General features: G+C 38.5%; 1 protein-coding gene across 2 annotated transcripts in view; it reads right to left on the bottom strand.

Moving 5' to 3' along the window:
* Nucleotides 1-24,529, bottom strand: part of L3MBTL3 (L3MBTL histone methyl-lysine binding protein 3) — a 136,105-nt gene that overhangs the window by 63,802 nt on the left and 47,774 nt on the right. For both annotated transcript variants that reach the window (XM_070733494.1, XM_070733493.1), the window contains exons 3-10: nucleotides 23,548-23,659; nucleotides 20,458-20,617; nucleotides 18,944-19,067; nucleotides 17,958-18,042; nucleotides 14,988-15,079; nucleotides 10,553-10,657; nucleotides 10,029-10,164; nucleotides 6,429-6,520 (exon numbers count right to left, since the gene is read on the bottom strand). In XM_070733494.1, the coding sequence (XP_070589595.1) occupies nucleotides 6,429-6,520; nucleotides 10,029-10,164; nucleotides 10,553-10,657; nucleotides 14,988-15,079; nucleotides 17,958-18,042; nucleotides 18,944-19,067; nucleotides 20,458-20,617; nucleotides 23,548-23,659 (906 nt within the window). The remainder of the gene's footprint in view (nucleotides 1-6,428; nucleotides 6,521-10,028; nucleotides 10,165-10,552; nucleotides 10,658-14,987; nucleotides 15,080-17,957; nucleotides 18,043-18,943; nucleotides 19,068-20,457; nucleotides 20,618-23,547; nucleotides 23,660-24,529) is intronic.

The raw sequence follows: 24,529 nt of genomic DNA, 5'->3' as shown, positions 1-24,529 counted from the left end.
CGTGGGCGGTGGGGAAACCCCAATCTTCGGCTCCTCGCTGCTGCGGAAGTAAAAACACCATCTGCGCATGCGCAGATGGTGTTTTTACTTCCGCAGAGCTACTTCGCGAAAAACCGGTCATTGGGAGGGGTCCTGGAACGGAACCCTCGCAATACCCGGGGGATCACTGTATCGTGAATTTTTTTAAAAATTGTACTTAAAAATACGTGCACGGTTTTTCCCGCCCGAAATTACCAAACTGCCGTGTACCATTGCTGGTTGGCCGAAATCTCGGCCAATCAGCTTTGCCATTGTAATAGGTTTGCCCGGCAATGGTGATACAGCAAGATTTCAGCCAATCAGCATTGTCATTGCAAACATTTCGCCCGACAATGCTGATTGACAGACATCTCTGCCAATCAGTGTTGTTTGCTCAGCGTGCTTTGCTTTGAAACTTTTGGAACTTTTTGAGCTGTTGGTCGGGGCTGTTGGTCGGAGCTGTTTCTTGCATTGGAGCTCTTTCTTGGATCTGTTTCTTCGATCTCTTGCTTGGAGCTGTTTGTGAACACTTCTTGTAAGATGGCACCTAAACGTTGCACACGGAGTGGAGTCGGCGACGTTAAAAAGAGCCGGAAGATGCTGACAATCAAGGAGAAAATTGAACTTTTGGACATGCTGAAAGCAGGACATTCTAATGTAGATGTTGGTCGGCATTATGGGATCAACGAATCGACTGTGCGATACATCCGGAAAGATGAGAAGAAGATAAGGCAAACTTCTCAGATAACATTCAACAATGCTGCAAAAAGAATGGTGACGCCTAGAAACAAACGCCTTATGAAGATGGAAGCTGCTTTGTCTGTGTGGGTACAAGACTGCCGCAAAAAGAGCATTGCTTTGGATACCAACACCATAAGGACCAAGGCACAGCAATTGTACAACCGTCTTGAAGACACAGAAGGAGGCGATGCAGATGAGGGAAACCCAGGTGAGGACTGGGGTTTTTTATTCTGTATTTAAGTGTTTTTTAAGGAAGGGGGGAGGGAGGGAGGGATGGAAGGAGGGATGGAAGGAAGGAAGGAAGGAGGAATGGAAGGAGGGATGGAAGGAAGGAGGGAGGGAAGGAAGGAGGGAGGGAGGGAAGGAGGGAGGGATGAAAGGAGGGAGGAATGGAAGGAGGGATGGAAGGAAGGAGGGAGGGAGGGATGGAAGGAGGGAGGGAGGGATGGAAGGAAGGAGGGATGGAAGGAGGGAGGGATGGAAGGAGGGAGGGATGGAAGGAGGGAGGGATGGAAGGAGGGAGGGATGGAAGGAGGGAGGGATGGAAGGACTGTATGCTTTCATTCAAGTCACTTCTCTCTCCCTTTCCTGTCATTCTCTGTAGATGAAGGGGCTGGTGACTCTGAAGACCCCCAGCCATCAACATCTTCTGCTTCTTCAGCCCCAGCCACATTCACATCAAGCAAAGAGTGGTTTTACAAATTTCAACGGCGCTATGGCCTGAAGAGTGTGTCATTGCATGGAGAAGCTGCCTCAGCAGATACAGGTGCAGCTGAAAACTTTGTCCGGCGCACGTTTAAAGATCTAATTGCAGAAGGGGACTACCTTCCAGAACAGGTGTTCAACATGGACGAAACAGGCCTGTTCTGGAAGAGGATGCCTTCACGGACTTTCTTGATGCAAGATGAAGCCAAAGCCCCTGGCTTTAAGGCCATGAAAGATAGAGTGACTTTGATCATGTGTGGGAATGCAGCAGGCTTTTTGCTGAAGCCAGGGCTAATTTATAAGTCACGAAATCCAAGAGCCCTCAAGAACAGAAATAAGAATGCATTGCCAGTGTACTGGATGCATAATCCTAAAGCATGGATTACAAAACCCCTCACGCGGGACTGGTTTCATCAGTGCTTCATCCCACAGGTGCAGGTTTATTTGGCTGCCAAAGGACTCGATTTCAAAGTGCTTCTCCTAATGGACAATGCTGGAGGCCATGATGACCTGGCACATGAACATGATGGGGTGGAAGTAGAATTCTTGCCACCAAACACATCGCTTATCCAGCTGATGGATCAAGGTATTATCCGCGCATTTAAGGCACTGTACACGCGCAATTCTCTTGGAAGCATCGTGCAAGCAATGGATGCTGATGAAAACTTCACATTGAAGGCCTACTGGCGTCAGTACACAATCGCATCTTGTCTGAAGAACATTCAGAGTGCCTTAATGGATATGAAGTCACAGACAATGAATGCCGGCTGGAGGAAATTGTGGCCAGAAGTGGTGCATTATCACAGGGGATTTGCTCCCGAAGAAATTCAAGATGCTGCAGTCCAGAACTCTGTGAAGCTGGCACAGGCACTGGGTGGAGAAGGCTTCGTTGACATGACACCAGAGGAAGTCAATGGTTTGCTTGATGAGCATTGCCTACCGCTGACAGACGGAGATCTGGAGGAGCTGACCAAGTCAGCGAGTGAAGAAGAGGAGGAGGAAGTGGAAGCTGAAGAAGCTGAGGAAGAAGAAGATGTTGGCCTAACGCTTGAGCGGCTTGCAGAAGTGAACAGAACTGCTGCACATCTCCAACGCATGGTGGAACTTTGGGATCCCAACATGACTCGCTCTATACACTTTAAGGCCTCCCTTGACAACACCATTGCACCATACAGAGCCATGTTAGCCAAGCAAAAGAAAACGCGCCAACAACTGCCCATAACTATGTTTGTCACGAAAACCAAGAGGTCTGCCACATCATCACCTGCAGCGTCCATTGTAGACATGGTGATAGAAGAAGATCCCGATTTATCCTAGTTATGCTAACCCCCCCAAAAAAATTTAAAAATGTAAATAAATATTGTTATTGTTACTATCAGGATGACTAAGTGTATTATTCAATGTGTACAGTACAGGTACTGTACAGGTAGAGGTACAGTACAGTACATTAAGGGGATGGGAAATGGTAATTTGTGGGTTGAAAGTGTTGTGACTGAGTGGCATAGAGAAGAATGAATGAATGACTGAGTGAATGAAATTCAAACACAGGTGAGGGCTGGGGGTTTTTATTCTGTCATTGTTTAAGTGCTTTTTACGAAAGGAAGGAAGGAGGGAGGGAGGGATGGAAGGAGGGAGGGATGGAAGGAGGACATGAGGGCAAAAAAAACCAGGTTCAAATCGGACTTGGAAATCAGAAGTGTGGAAAGTGTTCTCACTGAGAGCTAGCAACTTGAGAGGGCAAAAAAACCAGGTTCAAATCGGACTTGGAAATCAGAAGTGTGGAAAGTGTTCTCACTGAGAGCTAGCAACTTGAGAGGGCAAAAAAACCAGGTTCAAATCGGACTTGGAAATCAGAAGTGTGGAAAGTGTTCTCACTGAGAGCTAGCAACTTGAGAGGGCAAAAAAACCAGGTTCAAATCGGACTTGGAAATCAGAAGTGTGGAAAGTGTTCTCACTGAGAGCTAGCAACTTGAGAGGGCAAAAAAACCAGGTTCAAATCGGACTTGGAAATCAGAAGTGTGGAAAGTGTTCTCACTGAGAGCTAGCAACTTGAGGGCAAAAAAACCAGGTTCAAATCGGACTTGGAAATCAGAAGTGTGGAAAGTGTTCTCACTGAGAGCTAGCAACTTGAGAGGGCAAAAAAACCAGGTTCAAATCGGACTTGGAAATCAGAAGTGTGGAAAGTGTTCTCACTGAGAGCTAGCAACTTGAGAGGGCAAAAAAACCAGGTTCAAATCGGACTTGGAAATCAGAAGTGTGGAAAGTGTTCTCACTGAGAGCTAGCAACTTGAGAGGGCAAAAAAACCAGGTTCAAATCGGACTTGGAAATCAGAAGTGTGGAAAGTGTTCTCACTGAGAGCTAGCAACTTGAGAGGGCAAAAAAACCAGGTTCAAATCGGACTTGGAAATCAGAAGTGTGGAAAGTGTTCTCACTGAGAGCTAGCAACTTGAGAGGACAAAAAAACCAGGTTCAAATCGGACTTGGAAATCAGAAGTGTGGAAAGTGTTCTCATTGAGAGCTAGCAACTTGAGGGCAAAAAAACCAGGTTCAAATCGGACTTGGAAATCAGAAGTGACAGAAGGACTCGTGCCCCAAGAAAGCCGGTGACAGGGGCGAATCGGGCGGGCGGGGGTAGCGGCGAGGAGCCCGGAGGCGCTGGGGGGTGGTGGCCGGCATGAAAAATAACCATTGCCAGCCTCCGAACTGCCGTCGCCACACCATCTGCGCATGCGCGGCCATGGAAAACAGGACGCGCATGCGCAGATGGTGTTTTTACTTCCGTGCCGCTACATCGCGAGTTATCGATTATCACGAGGGGTCTTGGAACGGAACCCTCGCGATAATCGGGGGATCACTGTACTGTTAAAACTGTGTAACCTTTCATAGACTTTTCAAAATAAAATTATCTTTCCTAGTTTATTCTGAAATGAAACATACAGCCATTACATTCCCGCAAGGGAGCTAAATCCAGATGCCTGTGAATTCTGCTGATCTTTATCTAGCACCAAATTAGCTTTACTGTTAGTAGATCAGATTCTTGTGTACAGGTGGAATCAAATAAATGTTTAATCCTTTGAACTTTATTCCTGTTCCTGGCTTCTTGCACTTGACGGTGAATATGTAGTCACTCAGGCAAATTAGGATTTATGTGAAGTCAATGAGGTGTGGGACCATGTATTAAAGATGTTTGTATCTTAAATCTTATATTACATTGTCTTGGGAATAACTCTTATTTCCAAAATCAAATAGTTGGATTGTTTTTTTAAAAAATTGAATTCATATTTCTTTTATTTCTGTCTCATTCGTTTTGTAATCCCCTACATCATCTTCTTTTATATTTAATTTACTTAGATATTGAAAGAGAAGATGGTGAGTGTCAGCCAGTCAAAAAAGGATGTCGGGAAAACCTTTGATAAAGTTTCCTTCATGTAAATATTACAAGATCATATTAATTATTACTCAGATTTAATATGACTTCAATTATTATTTTAATAATTATTAAATTTATCTACCCAGCTAGAATTCACAGTCTCTTTTTTGGAACCTTACATCAAACTTGCAAATTCCAGAGTTTTCTTTTCTTTTTTTCTTTCCTTAGTTTGCTGTAGTTCTTAGATTTCATATTCTTTAAAAAATTTAATAACATTTATTTATATATAGTGCAAAAGGCATGCAAACTAGAATTTAATCCTACCCATATAGGAAAAGAACTATTCTAATACTTTTTAAAAATGAAAATTTAAAGCTTTTAACACACATTTTTAAGTAATTAAATTAATATCAAGAGGCAGAGAAAAAAGAATTAGAAAATTTAAAAAAAACTCTCCTAAAGCTAATATATAGGTAATGCGTGTACAGATTTATTGTATAAATTTATTATAAGAAATTGACTTATTGCATTGATAAAATCCATCACATTTTTAACTACCATGTTTTTCGGAGCATAACACATTTTTCCTCCCTAAAAGAGGCTGAAAATTCAGGTGCATCTTATACTCTGAATGCAGGTTTTTTCGAAGCTTTTTTCCCTAGCAAGATAAGATTGTTAACAATCTTATCTTGCAGGTTCTTTCATTGTTACTATCTGTGAAGAATGTTTTCCAAGCTCTAAGTCTTTGCAGAGTTTTTTCCATTACTCTAACTTGCTCCAAGTTTCTTTCCAGCCCTAACCAGGTGCTAACGATATTCACAGCTCTTACCTGCTTGCAAGCACTTTCATTGTTAGTCTCTGCTAAGAATGTTTTCCAAGCTCTGTCTTTGCCATTTTTTTTCATTGCTCTAACTTGCTCCAAATGTTTCTTTCTAGCCTTAACCAGGTGCTAATGATGTTCCCAGCTCTTACCCGCTTGCAAGCTCTTTTACTCCATGTGAATAATGTTTTCCAAACCCTATCTGAAGGTTTTTTTTTATTGTTCTACTTGCTCTGAATGTTTCTTTCCAGCCATAACTAGGTGCTAACAATGTTCGCAGCTCTTACAGGCTTGCAAGATCTTTCATATGAAAGCATATGCACCAAGACAAATTCCTTGTGTGTCCTATCACACTTGGCCAATAAAGAATTATATTCTATTGTTACTTTCTGCTAAGAATGTTTTCCAAGCCCTAAGTCTTTCCAGTTTTTTTTCATTGCTCTAACTTGCTCCAAATGTTTATTTCCTGTCCTAACCATGTTCTAACAATGTTCCCAGCTCTTACAGGCTTACAAGCTCTTTCATTATTACTCTCTCCTAAGGTTTTTTAAAAAGCCCTAACCAAGGGATAAAATAATGCGCTGAACCTGATCAGACTAGAGATGCTACCCAGATGAATATCTGGTAAGCAGATTCTTTTCCTCCCCAAAAACTAAGGTGCATCTTATACTCCAGTGCATCTTATACTCCGAAAAATACGATATATGAGGCACATCAATATATTACCCAAATGTTAATGTGAACACAGAGATAAATATAAGGAAAAAACTAACTGTGTTTTGGTTTTCAAACAAGGATTTGGGAGCAGCTTGAGCTTTACATTTCTTCAGATATACAGGCCAATTAAATTCATCTTCTTTATATCCTGGAAACCATAAAGAAGAATAAAACAAATATTCTTTTAGTTTGAGGGGCACTTACTTTAATTGCAGCTGCTTCTGTCAGTATCACCATTCAGTGTCTGCCAAACCGTCCATTACAAGAACAAACTGAAAACATTTAACTTTTAAAAGGCCCTTGAGAATATAATTACAGGCACTATATAATTTAAAAACAAGACCAGTCAGTAATATCTTTTTTTCCTGAAAACTACAGAAATACCAGCTTGTCTTCAGAAATCACACATATACCTTTTTTTAACAGAGGTGAGGTATAAATGCAATGCTTGCTGACAATACACACTGAAAGCCTGTTTAGTTCTTGTAACTAACAAGGCTAGTATTTTATCATTTTGTGAAGTGAAAACAGCAAAAGTCTGCAATCCTGGTATAAACATACTGTATGACGTATTATAAAGGCAAAAAAAGAAGAGAAGAAAAAAGAAAAGTGTGCCAAGAAAACTTAATTAGTACAAAGCTGAACATTGTAACATTGGTTCACTTATGCTCGTCCTTTACTGACATCTTAGGAACCGGGTGAGGTCAACAGTGGACAGTCTAAGGATAAAGTTTGGGGAGTTTGGTGACAAAACCAGAGTCAGGTAGTGAGTTCCAGGCATTAACCACTCTGTTGCTAAAATCGTATTTTCTACAATCAAGTTTGGGGCAATTCACTTTGAGTTTGTATCTGTTGTGTGCTCATGTATTGTTGTGGTTGAAGCAGTCGTTGATAGGTAGGTTGTTGTAGCAGATAATTTTATGAGCTATGCATAGGTCATGCCAAAGTCGACGTAATTCTAAGCTTTCTAAGCCCAGGATTTCAAGTCTGGTTGTGTAAGGTATTCTGTTGCGAGTAGAGGAGTGGAGGGCCGTTCTAGTAAAATATCTCTGGACACTTTCTAATGTACAGTGATCCCTCAATTTTCGCAGGTTCAAACTTCGCGAAACGGCTATACCACGGTTTTTCAAAAAATATTAATTAAAAAATACTCCACGGTTTTTTTTCTATACCACGGTTTTTCCTACCCGATGACGTCATACGTCATCACCAAGAGTCACTTCTCTCTCTCTTTCTCTTTCTTTCCTGTCATTCTCTGCTTCAATCATTTTCTCATTTCTCTTTTTTTCTCCCCTTTTTTCTATCATTTTTCTCTCTCTCTACCTTCCACTCTCCCCCCTCTTGCTCTCTCTCTCTCTCTCTTTCTCCCTCTCTCCCTCTCTGTGAGAACGCCTGCCCCGCCTCTCCTGCAGCCCCCTCGCTGATAGCTGGGACTAAAGCGCTCTCAGCTAAGGGACTGTGAGAGGGGTGGGACGGGCATTCTCAAAGCGCTCAGACCGGCTAGTGGCCGAATGAGGAGGATGAGAAGCCGTAGCCACCAGCGCTGCTGCAGGAGGACCTGTGTCCCAAGAAAGCTGGTGAGATGGGCGGATCGGGCGGGCGGGGGGTAGCGGCGAGGGGGCCGGAGGCGCTGGGGGGGCGGGGGCAGCTGACATTCAAAACAATCTTTTCCGGCCTCCGCACTTTCGTTGCTCCCCGCCCCCAACTTGAAGCCCGGCTCCTTGCGCTGCCTTGAAAAAGGATGCGTGGGGGTAGTTTTTGGCTGTCCATAGCCAAAAATGGTGTTTTTACTTCCGCACCGCTACTTCACGGAAATTTGACTTTTGCGGGTGGTCTTGGAACGCAACCCCCACGAAAATTGAGGGAACACTGTATTTATGTCTGATATGCGGTGTGGGTACCAGACAGATGAGCTGTATTCAAGGATTGGTCTGGCAAAAGTTTTGTATGCTCCGATTAGTAGTGTGATATTACTGGATAAGAAGCTACTTAAGATTAGGTTAACAACTATTGAAGCCTTTTTGGAGATGTTGTTGCTGTGGGCTTTGGCACTTAGGTCATTTTATATGAGTATTCCAAGATCTTTGACAGAGTGAGGGTCAACTGAAAGGTCTTGTCTATTCAGCTTGTATTTGGTGTTCTGATTCTTTTTGTCAATGTGCAGGAAAGAGCATTTGTTGGTTGAGATTTGGAGTTGTCAAATGTTTGACCATTCAGACACAGAGTCAAGGTCTTTTTGGAGGGTAGTAGTGTTGGCGGAGGCAGGGAGGCTGGCGGAGGCAGGGAGGACCTGGCCGGGCTCTGTTAGAGGGTGGCCCCTCTGCGGTGCACTCTGGGCTGCTCCGCTGGCCATTGGTTCTGCCGGCCATAATATACATACTAACACTTCTGCTAATGGAATAATGTTAAGATATTCTGTAGAACCACTATCTGGAATTTCTGAACTGGATGCAATTGTACACTTCTGAAGTGAACAACCAGTTTGAAGACCCAAAATAGACCATTATTCCTCCATATTTCTCAAAACTGTATAATACTGAAAATAAAAGTTTTTTCCTTTGAAGGACATTGATTCGAGTTAAAGTATCTTTCTGCCAATTGCCCTGCTGACTAGAAAGCACATATATATTTGTAAGGAAAATAATCATTTTCCTGGGGATAGAAACAGACTTTATTTTAATGAGTATTCATATATTTATGATGGAATGTTTAGATGGACCCCGAAAAGAGAAAAGAAATAAATGTGTTAAAAGTTCCCCTGAATCTCATCAACTGATCAAAAAAAATTCATTCCTTGAAACATAGAGAGGTCCCTCCTGAGGTTGGTCAGAGACTCTCTGGATCAAAGATTACATAGGAGTAGACAGAAGTACTGTAAAATGATACACTGATCTAATTAACTGGGGGCTCTATGGTCCCAAGAACAGTGGAAGACATTGATAAAGATGATTTCAACCCATTTATCTTTCTGAACAGTAATTTTTTTTGTGTCCTGGTATCCTTTAGCTTTTATTCTGTGCTATATGGATTGCCTAAGTGTAGGTGGATGAAGACTCTTTTTGGTAACTTTTGAATGTTCGGAGAAGTTGATACCAGAATTTTGTCTGTGAGCATGTGCAACAGGGGAAGACTTTCTCCAAAATCTCTTCAGCTACGAGTTCAGGGTAGGCACAAACCAGAATCTGATGCACATTGGCAATTATGAAGATACAATGCTTCCAACTGTATATTATTTCTCTTTTTTTCTTCCTTCTAAGGAAGAAGAAAAAATATTTAGGTTTATACCTTTTTGAAACCACTGATATCCTCATCAAGCATCCTAATGTTAAACTGATGTAGTTATTAAAACTTCATCAGGAGAGTTTTTTAAAAATAAAATACTGTGCAATTATTAAAGCATTGGTCAAAGGATACTTTCTGCCTTTGAACATAAAAAATATACAAAAGTAGACATTTTCAGATCCTGGAATTTAAATGTTTCAGAATTCACTTATATTTTATAATGTAAGAAAACATGAAAAGAAAGTATGTACCACGTTTTTTACTATAGCCAGAATAAAATTGTAGATTCCTAAGTCCTCATTATAAAAGTCTACCTATGCTGCCATAACATGTTTTTTTTTAAAGTCATACATTTTTTATGGATAACATAGTACCTTTTGGTGGATGAAGTTTATGCCCAGTTTTCTCACACCACCCAACAGGATGTATATCTGAAGAATCAGCATTCAGCCAAAAATCATAACAATCTGGGTATTCATCAAAATGAAGTCTAATTCTATAGCCACAAATCTAAAATAAAAATATACATATGAGTAGAAGTGTATCTCCTCATGGGCCTTAAGAGTCAATTATTGAATAGGGAAACAATTCTCAAATAAACTTTAGATTGCATAATCATTCCAAAGTTGAACATACAACATTTAATCAAAGATGCACTGGTTATGAATTTAAATAAATTTGGAAATAGAACAGTTAAAAGGCTTTACAGAAATGCCAGAAAATATGACTTTGTAACAAAGCCCTTCTTATTTATAGTTTATAATTCTATGTTACCTGGCTCTAAATAATGGGATGCAATTATTTTCTTACTGCCTGCTATAACTTGTTTTTAATACAGATAAATGTATAGATAATATTGCTAAAATAAAGTTTCTTGTATTATCATTCTGGTACTCACCTCTGTTATTGTAAGCACACAGTACATTGACTGATGCTCAGGATCCACTCCTTCTAGTTTCATTCCAACTTTGAATCCATTTTTGTTGTATGGGAAGGACTGGTACTAGAAGTAAAATGTCACCTTTTATTTTACATAAGCATTTCTAAAATACACCAAGAAAGATATCTTATTTTTCTCCGTTAAGAAGAAAATCCAGATCTTCCACATACCAGCTAATGAAACTTTTTTCCCCACCTCCATTTAAACAAAAAACAACTATACGGACATAAACTAGAACAAAATCTTCAGGATAAAGTACATTATGCATTTCCTAAGTAATAAATATGTTAATATATTTCTGGATTAATGGCTCAGCCTCTCTCATATTTTACATTCCTGCTGTGCGAGTTGTATTTTGAACTTAGGTTAAGTAATTATGTCATCATATGCTTCATTATACAATACAATATTGCATATATGTCTGCATGATCTTTAAGAATGGGGTTTTCTTTACTGTGTCAGTAATGCCTTTTAGTTTCTAAATGATTTTAGAGCTTGTGCCTTAAGTAGAGATAGTAAATACAAGGATGAGTACTGCTGTGCTTCCTTATCTCTCTCTGCAGCAAAGTGCAGGGATTGCTTGCTGGAATAACAATTAAAAGACAGTATAAATCGTATATATACCGTGTTTCCCCGAAAGTAAGACAGTGTCTTACTTTCTTTTTACCCCCAAAAGCCCCACTATGTCTTACTTTCGGGGTATGTCTTACATTGGAAAAAAATTGAAAGGGTTGCGTTCCCGAAGGCATCTCCCCAGAGTCCAGAAGGGCAGCCGCGGGACAGGAGCCTCGTGAGCCCTTTTCCAAGTTCAACCTCAGGGCTCCAAGCGGCGTGCACGCGTGGAACCACAGACGCGTGTCGGGGAAGCGTGTGTCTGGAGGGGAGGAGCCGCTCTGCGCAGTTGGGCAGCCCCACCTGCCTGCCGGAAAGGAGGCGGGCGAAGGAGGGCGCAGCTCCGGCCGCTCGCCTCGGAGCTGGTCGGCCTCGCTGGCCGCTTGCAGCCGAGCTTCGGCAGGACTCGGTTGCTGGGACGAGCGCCTTCGCTGCAAGCTGCCGGCCCGCTCGGCTCGCTTCGGACCAGCGCCGTCCTTTGCTTTGCCAAGCCAGGGAAGAGGCGGTGGCGGCGAGGCGAAGGCGAGGGGCGCGCGGGGAGCTTGGAAGCAACGTCATCGGGCTCCCCCCCCCGGCAATACCCCCGTGTTTCCCCGAAAGTAAGACATATGTCTTACTTTCGGGGTATGGCTTATATTAGCCGACCCCCCTGAAACCCCCAATACGTCTTACAATCGGGGGTGTCTTACTATCGGGGAAACAGGGTAAGTAAGCTGCTTTTCAAAAATGCATCTCTATATTTTCATACAATGAAGAATACTCATATCTTCCTTTGCATTATCATTTTCTTTAACCATTGTAAAATAATTCTATTGGCATCTCCTGTTAATATATATACATTGTCAAATTGTCTGTGATCAACATTCTCTTTAAGACTTAGGTAACCTAATACTGTAGTTCTTATTTTTGGGTCATCTGGGACCTCTCTCCTAAAATAAAGCCTAATGACTGTTAGTAGTAACCTGGTAGCTTTGAAAAATAAATGACTCTTTGGATCCTCTCCAGTAGTTTGTATTTATTGCCAAAGTTTTTCTACTACAAAGCTAAAACTAATTTTAACACCAAGATTTTTGACAAATTTCTTATATGAAGTTAAATAAATTCTGATTTGTGAAAAGAATCTGCTTCTTCCACACTGATTTTTCCAGGTATGCCATACAAAAATCAATTTACTTTACAGAATAATTTTACAAGCAGGATTTTGCATTAGAGCTGGGGTGGCGCAGCAGGTAGAGTGCTGTACTGCAGGCCACTGAAGCTGACTGAAGATCTGAAGGTCAGCGTTTCAAATCTCATCACCGGCTCAAGGTTGACTCAGCCTTCCATCCTTCCGAGGTGAGTAAAATGAGGACCCGGATTGTGGGGGCAATACACTGGCTCTATTAAAAAAGTGCTATTGCTAACATGTTGTAAGCCGCCCTGAGTCTAAGGAGAAGGGTGGCATAAAAATTGAATAAATAAATAAGTAAATAAATTATTGCTTGTATTAAAACGAGTGTAAGAATGAATGGATTTGCAAATTTCCGACAGGTGTTATTGTTCCGCTCTTTGAAACTGCTTGACATACAACAAAACAAGTCAATGGTCCAGGCAAAAGAAACCACAATTAAGAAGCAATGTGTGTCTATGAGGGTGGGGGCAAGGCTGATGTCACAACATTATACACAACTTTCTGTTAATCCTTTCTAGGAACTCAAGTCTCACCACTTTTTCTCTAATGACTGTTATTAATGACATTAACTGTGGTTAATTAAGATTACTTCCATAAAATTATTGATGTACTGTTGTATCAATTGAAGCTTTTCATCAGAAGTTTCTAGTATCCACAGATCGTGTCAAAATACTGTACACAGGATCTTTAGACATTCAACTTAAATTACTGTTGTATATCTTTCTTGTAATTCTTGTAACTATTATCTAACTGTTACAATTATTGAAATGTTTCTTTTCTATTCAGGATTGTTCACACTATGTACTTCAATTATATATATAAATATATAATTTAAATATATAAGCCCCTCTTCCAACTCATTACTGACTATAAACTGCATGCATTTAAAAAAGCACACAATTTCTAAAATAAAGCAAAATGGAATAAATAATGAATGATTGTATGCATGCATGGTTTGTAGGGATATTAATGTATTTTTACTCGTTTATGATTGTAGCTATACTTTATATTGTTTTTATTATTGTAAACTGCTCAGAGTTCATTGGAATTGGGTGGCGTATAAATGAAACAAACAAACAAACAAACAAATAGTAAACCACAAAAAAATCTATAACAAAAGGGGCAATGTATTCCAAATGAACATAGCAAACCTATCCTAGAATTTAGGGTAGAGAAAACAGATTAAAAACATATCTTCATCAGGCTACCAGCAGTTAATAACACCAATGAATTCTTATTGCAAAGTTTTGGAAATGGGCACTTAGGAGCATACAGAAATAATTTTAAATACATTGATCAGTACAAAAATATAAGTAAGTATGAAATAACAATTCAAACATTAGGCATAATAGAGTTTTAAATGGAGGCAACAGCATGCTTAGCTAAATCAATATCAACATTTAAAGCCTGCTGGGGGGAAAAACAGGTTTTCAGTTGCTGTTAGAAAATGTTTAGAAGACTTAAATATAATGCAACTAGAATAGGGGTGAGTTCTAACTTACCTCACTGCCGGTAAGCTAGGTAAGTAAGTTTTCCTTCCTCCTGCGTCACGTGGGCATGCCTCGTGGGTGCACGCATGCAGTACTGCCCCCTCCCAAAAGGCCAAAAACAAGATGGCAATGCATACACAGTACCGGAAACTCAGTTTCTGTGCATGCTCAGAAGAAAAAATTAAAATTTAAAAAATCCCCCCCCCCCAAAAAAAGATGGTGGTGCCCACAGACCGGCATCAACAGAATTGGATCCGTGATGTTGTTATGACATCACCAGTGGGTTGCTACCCGCCTCTGAACTAAAACTCCAGAACTATCTCCGGGACCGCCTTCTGCCACACGAATCCCAGCGACCGGTTAGGTCCCACAGGGTTGGCCTTCTCCGGGTCCCGTCGACTAAATATTGTCGTTTGGCGGGACCCAGGAGAAGAGCCTTCTCTGTGGCGGCCCCGACCCTCTGGAACCAGCTCCCCCTGGAGATCAGAACTGCCCCCACCCTCCTTGCCTTTCGTAAAGTTCTTAAGACCCATCTCTGCGGTCAGGCATGGGGGAACTGAGACATCTCCCCCGAGCCTATACAGTTTATACATGGTATGTTTGTGTGTATGCTTGCTTTTAATAATGGGGGTTTTAGTGTTTTTTTAAATTATTAGATTTGTTCTTACATTGTCTTTGTTATTGTTGTGAGCTGTCCCGAGTCTACGGAGAGGGGCGGCATACAAATCTAATAAATAATAATAATAATAATAATAATAATAATAATAATAATGTCACTATGAAAACCTGTGGGTTACCTATAACAGGATAACATCTGAGATTATCTCCTCTACATAAGTTATTACATATAAACATAGTAACATGTGAACTACCTTTCATAACTAATCCTAACAGAACCCTAACCTAACAAACATAGCCCTATCAACCATGTCAAAAAAATTTAAGTTCATGTTATTTAGTCCTCGGAGAGGGGCGGCATACAAATCTAATAAATTATTATTATTATTATTATTATTATTATTATTATTATTATTATTATTATTATTATTATTTAAGACAATTATCTAGCAAAGTATGGATTCCTCAAACCAATTAATTAGGATTTTACAGGAGAGTTTACCTCTTTAAAAATCTTAGGAGGTGCTGCTATAGCTTTTTCTTCTTCCAAATATGAAGACCAACTCCATGCTTTCTTTCCCTTTGACATTAAAGCTGAAAATAGAATTCAAAGCAATTTTAAAAATTAGAAAATAAAACCTATTTCAGAAGATCTGTGTAAGCTGTTATTGCAGGGGTGGGCTCCAGACAGAATGCTAAATTGGGCTTGCTGCCACGGCTCGTGAGTGCTTGTGGGGCCAGCGCAATTTTTCATCTGCACCTGTGGCGATAGAAAAATCGTGCACGGAGCCACAGGTGCGCCTGTATTTCATCATTCGAGGAAGCAAAAAAACCCTCATCGAAACATGGGGGCATCTGCGGCTCCATATACGATTTTGCTACCTCCACAGGTGCAGAAGAAAAATCGCCCTGGCCCCGCAAGGACTCACGAGCCGCCGCGGTGAACCCAATTTAGCGTTCCAGCTAGCAACCCATCCCTGTGTTATTGGCACTCTATGTTTTGCTTTCAAACTCCTGAAAATCATATTATCAGCAAGTATAGGACAATTTTGTTCCCTTTCCCATTCATAGACACTGTAATAATTATCTTGTATAACTATTGAGTAAATATGATATAGTCCTATATATTTCAAAACTAGTAACTTAATGTTACTAAACAAATAATCATAAAATATAATATGCCTAACAAATCTATACTTTGAGGAACCCTGCCTTTGAGTTTTGATTGCCTATGGGTTGTTACTGGGAACCCTGACACCTTGACTTAATTCCCATGATCGTATGATCAAAATTCAAACATTTGGCATGGGCAGATTCCCATTCCCTCCACTACCGACGTGCTGCACGTGTAGCCTTGCTTCTCCTGTATGCATGCACAAACATCCTAGTGTTTTTATTTCTGCGCATGCGCAGGAAGCAAAATCTCACAAGGGGATGCACACTCGAGATTTTACCAATTCTTTTGCTTCTGCACATGCACAAAAGCAAAAAATCGCCAAAATCTTTTGCGCACGTCCCCACCCTGGGATGCTCACGCAGCGCAATTTTCACTACCGGTGCATCATCCTTATCCGTATCGGTAGCAACCCAATACTGGTTTGGCAACTGACTCACAGTAATGACCTTCATTGTGTCCCAAGATCATGAGATTACCTTTTGTAACCTTTTGACAAACAAAATAAATGAGGATGCCATATTCACTTAACAACCATGTTACTAACTTTTCAACTGTGTTGATTATCTTAACCACTGTGGCAAGAAAGATCTTAGGATGGGGGAAAACTCACTTCACAAGTGTCAAAACAATAGAAATTCTGGGCTCAATTGTGATTGTAAGTCCAGGACTATCTATTTATGCGAATAGTGTCACAACAGTTTGCTGTTAATTAAAACAGCAACGATAGATGATTATCATCAAAAATTATAAATCAGTTTACAGATAACTAATACTGCCTACTCTTATTATTTTCCTTAAAGGAGCATATTCACTCTTTTAGGAACCTGACTCCATAGTAATAGCATTTACTACTTAGTTAACATTTGGATTTGTCACTTTTTAAACTAGGCAACACTTAATTTTCTATAGGTTCCCAAACATTAGTTGAACAATTTCACGTATGCAGAAGAGAAATCCCCATCAATGTTCAGGAAATCTTAATTTCATTTATACTTTTACTGTAAACTTTCCTATGGAATTGGAAACATTAAAGACAGAAAATTTGAAGCTTTTAATAAAACAATAAAATATAAACACTCAAAAGGCAATGCTCTTTAATTTTTTCTTTTACAAAATACTGAATGTTTTGCTATGTACAACATAGTTATAATAAAGTGATATATAATAGTATATTATTTTAATTAATTAATTTAATATTTTTATAGCCATCTATCCCACTTTAGTGACTCTGGGCAGCATATCTAATAATCAAGGATGTATAAAACTGATTAAAAAAACAATCAATTTAAATTAAAATAAAATAAAAACAAAATAAATCAAATTTTAAAAAGCAATGGTATAAAAACAGAGTGCATCCATTAACTATCATATAACCATCTAAAAGGCTCTACTGTATCACAGCATCACTAAGCTAGTTGACAAAGCTATGTTTGAAGGTAGGGGCAGACAATTATGGCTTGTGGACTTCAACTCCCAGAATTCCTAAGCCATCAAGGGAATTGAAGCCCACAGGTCATAAAGTTACATAGTTGCCCTCCCCTGTTTTAAGAACTTTCTGAAAAACTAACAGAATTGGGGTCAATCTCACCTCGGGGGTGAGGGTGGGGTGATGTCCAAAAGGTTGGGGGCTACACCAATTATATCAACCAAATATACAGTGGGAATGTTCACCTGTGGCATTATGAAAAATTAATGACCAGAAGGTATTTGCAAATACTGTACAGTGTTCCCTCGATTTTCGCGGGGGATGCGTTCCGAGACCGCCCGCGAAAGTTGAATTTCCGCAAAGTAGAGATGCGGAAGTAAATACACTATTTTTGGCTATGAACAGTATCCCAAGCCTTCCCTTAACACTTTAAACCCCTAAATTACAATTTCCCATTCCCTTAGCAACCATTTAGATTATTACTCACCATGTTTATTTATTAAAGTTTATTTTTAAAAATGTTTTTTAAAGGCAGACGAAGGTTTGGCCATGACATATGACATCATCGGGCAGGAAAAACCGTGGTATAGGGGGGGAAACCGCGAAGTATTTTTTAATTAATATTTTTGAAAAAACGTGGTATAGATGTTCCGCGAAGTTCGAACCCGCGAAAATCGAGGGAACACTGTATATAAATATGTAAACCTATTTGCAAACATATACAACTGTAAATCTGACAGATTCATATAATGTGGTTGTTCACTTCTGATTGTACACTTCATCAATCTATTTACTTGAAGACATATTTTAATTTTTTTGAGGAACTGAAGGAAAACTTTATTCTGCTAAAGCATTATAAACCAACTTACTTTGTTTTAAAATTGCCACCTCTCGTTTCCTTTTCCGTGTGGCTCTTTGAGATACTCTCAGTATTCTTCCTTCAGAGTTCTCTTCCTAAATGGCAAAATTAAGTACTGCAACTGGCATAATTATCATTTATGATTATCAAACAAAGAAGTTCCTGTTCTGACAGTATTTTGAACATTTAAATATGAATTAAGTTCATGTAAAAACAATGGAGAATAATGCTCCAGCCTGCAAAATAGTGTTTGATTAGACTAGGAAGTTAGTATTATGAATAACTTAAGTACATTTGAAATCAGATGTATGAATAAAATTCAATTTTGATTTGCAATATTAACAGTAAATTACAATACAGGACTTTCCTAATTATTCTCTCAATACAAGAGAGAAGAATAGCAATATTCTCTCTGTAAGACTCTTTAAGAAAATGATTACACTGTAGACCAGATATATAATTTAGTATTCTTATTCTACATACATGAAAATAAAGGCAATAGTCAGAAGAGTGGCATATATTTTTTTAACACCAGCCCAGCCCCAACTCCGAGTCTTCAAAGAAGGGCAGCATACAAATCTAATAAATAAATAAACTCCAACATCCAATTGGGCAAGTATTCATAACATTTGTAAATGCCAAAATTAAAGGTTTGTTTGTCTGTCAATCAAAAGATTGGAATGGCATGATATTGCTGAATTTTATAAGATTTCTTATATCTTATAAGATTTCTAACAAAAAATCAAGTTCATAAAATTCAGGAAGCGGGAGCTATCTGAGATTTCTGAAATATCACATAGTCCAGAAATCTCATGAGATTGGGGCAAATCAGTTAAATTTGGAATAAATGTACCATTCCATTTATGGTTAGTTCAATCAACCATTGAACAAATTATAATTGGTAACAGGCTTAAAGTGCACAGGTTTCACAAGCAGGGACTACTGAACTACTACAAGAAATGGTCCAATCTAGAACAATAACTGAAAAATACTAACTGTTTGTTTATCTTTTTCTTCAATAACTTCTCCTTTGGATGGCAGTTTGCTTTTTCTCTTTTGAATGCCCTTTGAATAGTCTTCATCACTGCATTCTGACGCGTCTTTTTCCTCCTTTGATTCCCTAGAATAAGAATTAAAATTACATTAATTATCACAAGGAAAAAGATATGATTCACAAAACAAAGACTTTGCATCTTTCAAACCTTTCCTCTTTCTCCTCAAAGCGCATACTTTAAAAGGGCATTTTAAAAGAAAAGCAGTATCAAATTTGAATGCTATCAAGTGGAATAATAGAAAGACTTGCAATCTGTTGAAAGACTGATTATTATGTAAGGCAGTAAAACAAATTTCTCAAATGAACACAGTAAAAATCAACTGTGCAATAATTATTTGCATTAGGGATAAACTGATCTACATTGACAGAGAAGAACACAGAAAATAGGCAGTCTTTTCCTTTTTAAGTTAATGCATGGTCCTGAACAAAAATGCATGACTTTCTGCCATAAATTCCAATATACTAGATTGCATCTAAATAGAACTTTTATAAAATCAAAGTGGATAATGCAAACTTTTTTGATCATATGCTCATATACTAAATAAAATTCAATGAATAAATACTGATGCTGTAATCTTTAACTAGAAGTCAAACTTACTGGGATTTATTTTTTAATAGATATGTATCAGAACTGTTCAAATTCTTATAGCACACCGGAATGTGAATGAAGCAGCTATCTTTGACAGCCATGCATTTTTCTGTTGCAGGTTAAACTTCAGCTGCTTCTTTTAAGACTGTGTCTGTATATCTTATGCTCCTGTTCCCTTTCAAAGAATATGACTGCCCTAATGTACACAAGATTACCCCCAAGGCTGCATCCTGTTGACACTTAGCTATGAATTATATTCAGTGGTAATCAAACATACGAACTATTCTGGCAGATTTATACTATGCTCACAAACAAACAGTGGTAATTACCGAGAAAAATATGGCTTCTCTGAGATGTATAAGGTCGATTCTGTTCTCAGCTTTTGGGGATTCTTTTATTTATAAATCTATTTAAATAATTGTAAAAAGCCTTTGCCTTGTTTTGTATAAATGAATAGTGATCAACAATGCATTATCAAAAGCTCTACCCTGTGTACAGTATCCCCAAATGGCATTACAGAAGTCACATAGAAGCATTCTTATTAAATATATGTTTGAATTCTTGTGAGATCACCTGTGTTCGGTCCTGGAATTTGTTAAGGGTGGATGGTTTCGCCTGCAACCACTATACAGGATTGCATGATGGCACCTATTGCCTCTAATATCCTCGTACTTTTTCTCTTTGCTTCGCACACAAAAAACAAAATATTACCCAGCAGTAATTAGCAACAATAATACTACATAGATTCATTTTTTTTAAAAAATCAACTGACAGCTCACCAAGTATTTTTATCCAGTGTTCCTTTAGGCGGCAACAGAATTTGTACTTGCCATGATATTGTTTTGTATGTATTATATTAAATCTTACTTGTTTTTAAACAGATGGGCGCATTTTTGGCTGCAAGTTCTTTCTCCAGCTACAAACTCCACTGATGTTCCAGACTGAAAACAATTTTCACAAAAATGAAGCCCATCTGCCTTTGCCGTTTCCTTCAATTTTGGTGGTACTTCTGTTTTTTCTGAGAATGCTACAGAAAAGAAAGCAAGCAGTAAATTCTCAGGATGGCATACAAAAAAAAAAGATATTAATGAATTATGTCAAACAAAATGACCAAGACTTTCAGCTGGGAAACACACCTAGCACATGTCTGCTAATCCTCAAAGCAGTTATATCTTTATCCAGGATTGTGTGGCTGGTTTTGCAGCTTCAGAACAATCTATAGACAAAGGATGTATTTGGCTGATGTGTTGCAACTTTCATGCTGCAAAGCATCTTTTTGATTATGAGAGCTCAACCTCCTGTACCTCTTTAATTACTGATACACATTTATCAGTTGATTTCAGGCTTCCCACAAACGATCCGTGCTGACACTTTAGGAAAACCTTACAGGCTTTATCTAAACCAGGGGTAGGCAAAGTTGGCTCTTCTATGACTTGTGGACTTCAACTCCCAGAATTCCTGAGCTAATCATGCTAGCTCAGGAATTCTGGGAGATAAAGTCCACATGTCATAGAAGAGCCAACTTTGCCTACCCCTGATCTAAACTATTTACTCAACAACAGGCTTATTTCTCTGAGTGATACAGTGTGAATCTGCTGTAAAAGTCAACTGCATGTAACGGATAATAAGAATTTGTATGAAAATAGAGAAGCCAATGTCATAAAACCATACTTTTCATTTTTGTATAGTTTTACATTTTTAATCTGTAGTTTTAATAGTTTATCATATTGTAATTATTGTTCTATTTATTTTATAATCTGTAAACCACCCAAAGTTGCCTTAGAGTGGAGATGGGTGGTATAAAACGTTGATGTATAAAGAAATGAATAAATAAATAAACAAAGATCTTATATAAATCAATACTGCAGCCACATCTAGAATATAGTGTGTAGTTTTGGTTACCTTAAAAAAGATATAGTGGAACTAGCCAACATTTAAATTACTACTCATATTAAGTGGTTTGCAAACTTAAGAATTTTGGAAAAATATTCTATCAAATAGATTTCAATATAAAAAAGATATTGGATAGGATCCCAGATGAGTAAAATTCTGCTCACTGGAACTCACAAGAGAAATAAAAACAAGTGATTTTTGATGAATTTGCCATTTTCCTGCAGAGATGCTCCAGACAACTGTGGAGCAGCATGAAGGCTGCAAGGCAACAAGAGAATTCACAAATTAAATCTCCTTTAGACTTTCTCTATTGGTTAAGATTTTACTGAACCTGGTCTCTTTCATAAATGAAAGATAAGCTCCTTCTCCTGGAAGCAGAAATTTGTATATTTCCAGCATTTAGAGCAACCTTCTGGTTATTGGAGAATCAAATATAAAATCTTGGGGTGGGTGAAACCCTAGTGAGCAGGGAAATGAGTGGGCAGAGCTGAAGTAGTTGAAGTAATTTGTCTTTTTTCCTAAATTGGGTTAAGGCCACTTTGGATCTTACAAAATAATTTCCAGGGCTTCCCACACAGCCTTATACATCCCTTAGGCTAGAAACTGCTTAGCCCAGAACACAATTTAATTCAGCAGTTCTTTTCTGAAATATTCAGAATCCTATCACCTAGTTCTTAATTGGTTCTTATTAGTTTTCCATGGGCGTAATAAGATTGTGCTTTAGCTTCACCACAGACAAATATATAGGAGCCACAAAAACTTTCACCAATCTATGGAACTGCCTTCTCTGTTCCTTTTATCTGGTGCCACTTTTATTTTTAGTTCAGTCTTCGAATTATGGCTTAACTATTTCAAGAGACAAAATGTGATTCCAGGCGGAAAGAAGCTGCAACCTTATTCTAAGGAAAATCCACTAATGGTAACATTTCATGTTTTAATATAAATCCTGTTGATTTAGCACCAGTGTTTGTATGAATGTTTTAACTGTATTTAGCGTGACTTATTGCCTCCAGGCAATGAGAGCAAGCACTTGACCAAGATTGACCCAGGGAGCAGACAAACAGGTCTAGTTCTTTCTTTCCCTAATGGCAGTAGCAGGGAAGGCAGAATAGCCTGGTGGTTTTGTTTTTAAGAAGAATGCTTGGATTACACCAAATGCATATCTCTGATTTTGATCTTCACTTCCTCTTTCCTCTCCCATTACTTGCTACCCAGAACTGTTTAAAAATGGGAAATTAGTGGGAAATTAGCGGCACCTAAAACACGATTTAAGTATTGCCCATAAGATCATATGCTGCAACGTCCTTCCGGTCAATGACTACTTCAACTTCAACCGTAACAACACAAGAGCACACAACAGATTCAAACTTAATATTAACCGCTCCAAAGTTGACTGTAAAAAATACGACTTTAACAATCGAGTTGTCGAAGCGTGGAACTCATTACCGAACTCAATAGTGTCAACTCCCAACCCCCAACACTTCTCCCTTAGACTCTCCACGATTGACCTCTCCAGGTTCCTAAGAGGCCAGTAAGGGGCGTATATAAGTGCACTGATGTGCCTATCGTCCCCTGTCCAATTGTCTTTCCTTATCTCATATATCATATATATTCTCTCCTTATCTATCTATCTATCTATCTATCTATCTATCTATCTATCTATCTATCTATCTATCTATCTATATCATATATATTCTGTCCTTATCTCTTATATCATATATATTCTCTCCCTCCCATCTACTTCTCTTCTTTTTACTTTCTATCGTTATATATATTACTTAATGTCTATTCTCTTACATATGTATTGTATATTGGACAAAGAATAAATAAATAAATAAATAAATAAATAAATAAATAAATAGAAATTACGCTAACATTGTGATTCATTCTTTGAAACAAATTTCTAAAGTATGTGTAGAACAATTCTGTTCACATGCCATCTCTTCTTATTTAAAGTGTATGCACAACAGAAATTATAACCTTGCCGAGGACAGCTAGACACACTGATGATATCCATATGAAATTGTGATGCCAAGAAACAAAAGTTAAAATCATTGCACTGACCTTCTTGGACAGTTGGCACCATCCAAGTTGTGGTAGCTGTAGCCTTCTTAACACTTTCCATCTCTGTTACATCGGTGATTACTTCTAGAGCTCCAAATTCATTCACACAAAACTGATTTTAAAATAATAATAATAATAATAAATAATGATAAAATAATAGGAAGTTTTAGTATCAATTATACTTTACACAAACGTGCATAAACATTGTGATATTTATTATTCTTCATCATATTGGCTCCTTAATTATCTCACTACTTAATTTAAATTGCCAATGGATTTGATTTTAGACAATAAGAAGTGGCTTTTATATTGCTACTTATACAATAGCCTTTGATGTATAACCATTGTTTACTAACCAATCAAATTTGCAATGACACTTAAAATAGTGACTTACAACTGGTTCTCACCCTTACTTCTATTGCTGCATCCTCAGGGTTACATGTTCAAAATTCAGATACTTTCGCAATTGGTACATATTTATAATGGTTGTAGCATCCTGGTGTCCCATGATTGCCATTTGCAACTTCCCAACCATCTTCCAGCAAGCAAAGTTAATGGGAGTAGTGACTGATTCACTTAGGCTGCTGTACCCCATTTGATATCTAATTTATATATTATCTTCTGAATTTTAAAAATAACAGTCTTACCCACATGAAATAATAGGCAAAGCCTGCTTATCCCTGGGTGCATGTCTCAGTGAACATATTCCTGAGCTGCTAAAATCAGAGTTTTCTATTTATTCTTCAAACATTTGTTCCAATTTTAAACTGAACAAGGACCAGAATTCTCAGGATAGCATGCATATCAAAGATGAAAATGTTGAGGAAAATTGCAGAGAGTGTGAGCATAAAATAAACAAAGCTACATAAGTAAATGGTAGTACAATTAAGGAAGGCTATTGAAAGAAAAAAAACAGTAGAATGCCAGTACCATCTAGTGGTCACGTATAATTCCATTGAAAATACCTTTGAAAATGAACTTT

This window comes from Erythrolamprus reginae, chromosome 1, assembly GCF_031021105.1.
Source record: "Erythrolamprus reginae isolate rEryReg1 chromosome 1, rEryReg1.hap1, whole genome shotgun sequence".
Classification (NCBI taxonomy): Eukaryota; Metazoa; Chordata; class Lepidosauria; order Squamata; family Dipsadidae; genus Erythrolamprus; species Erythrolamprus reginae.
Note: the sequence above shows the minus strand (reverse complement) of the source record. Positions and strands in the feature narration are given on the sequence as shown.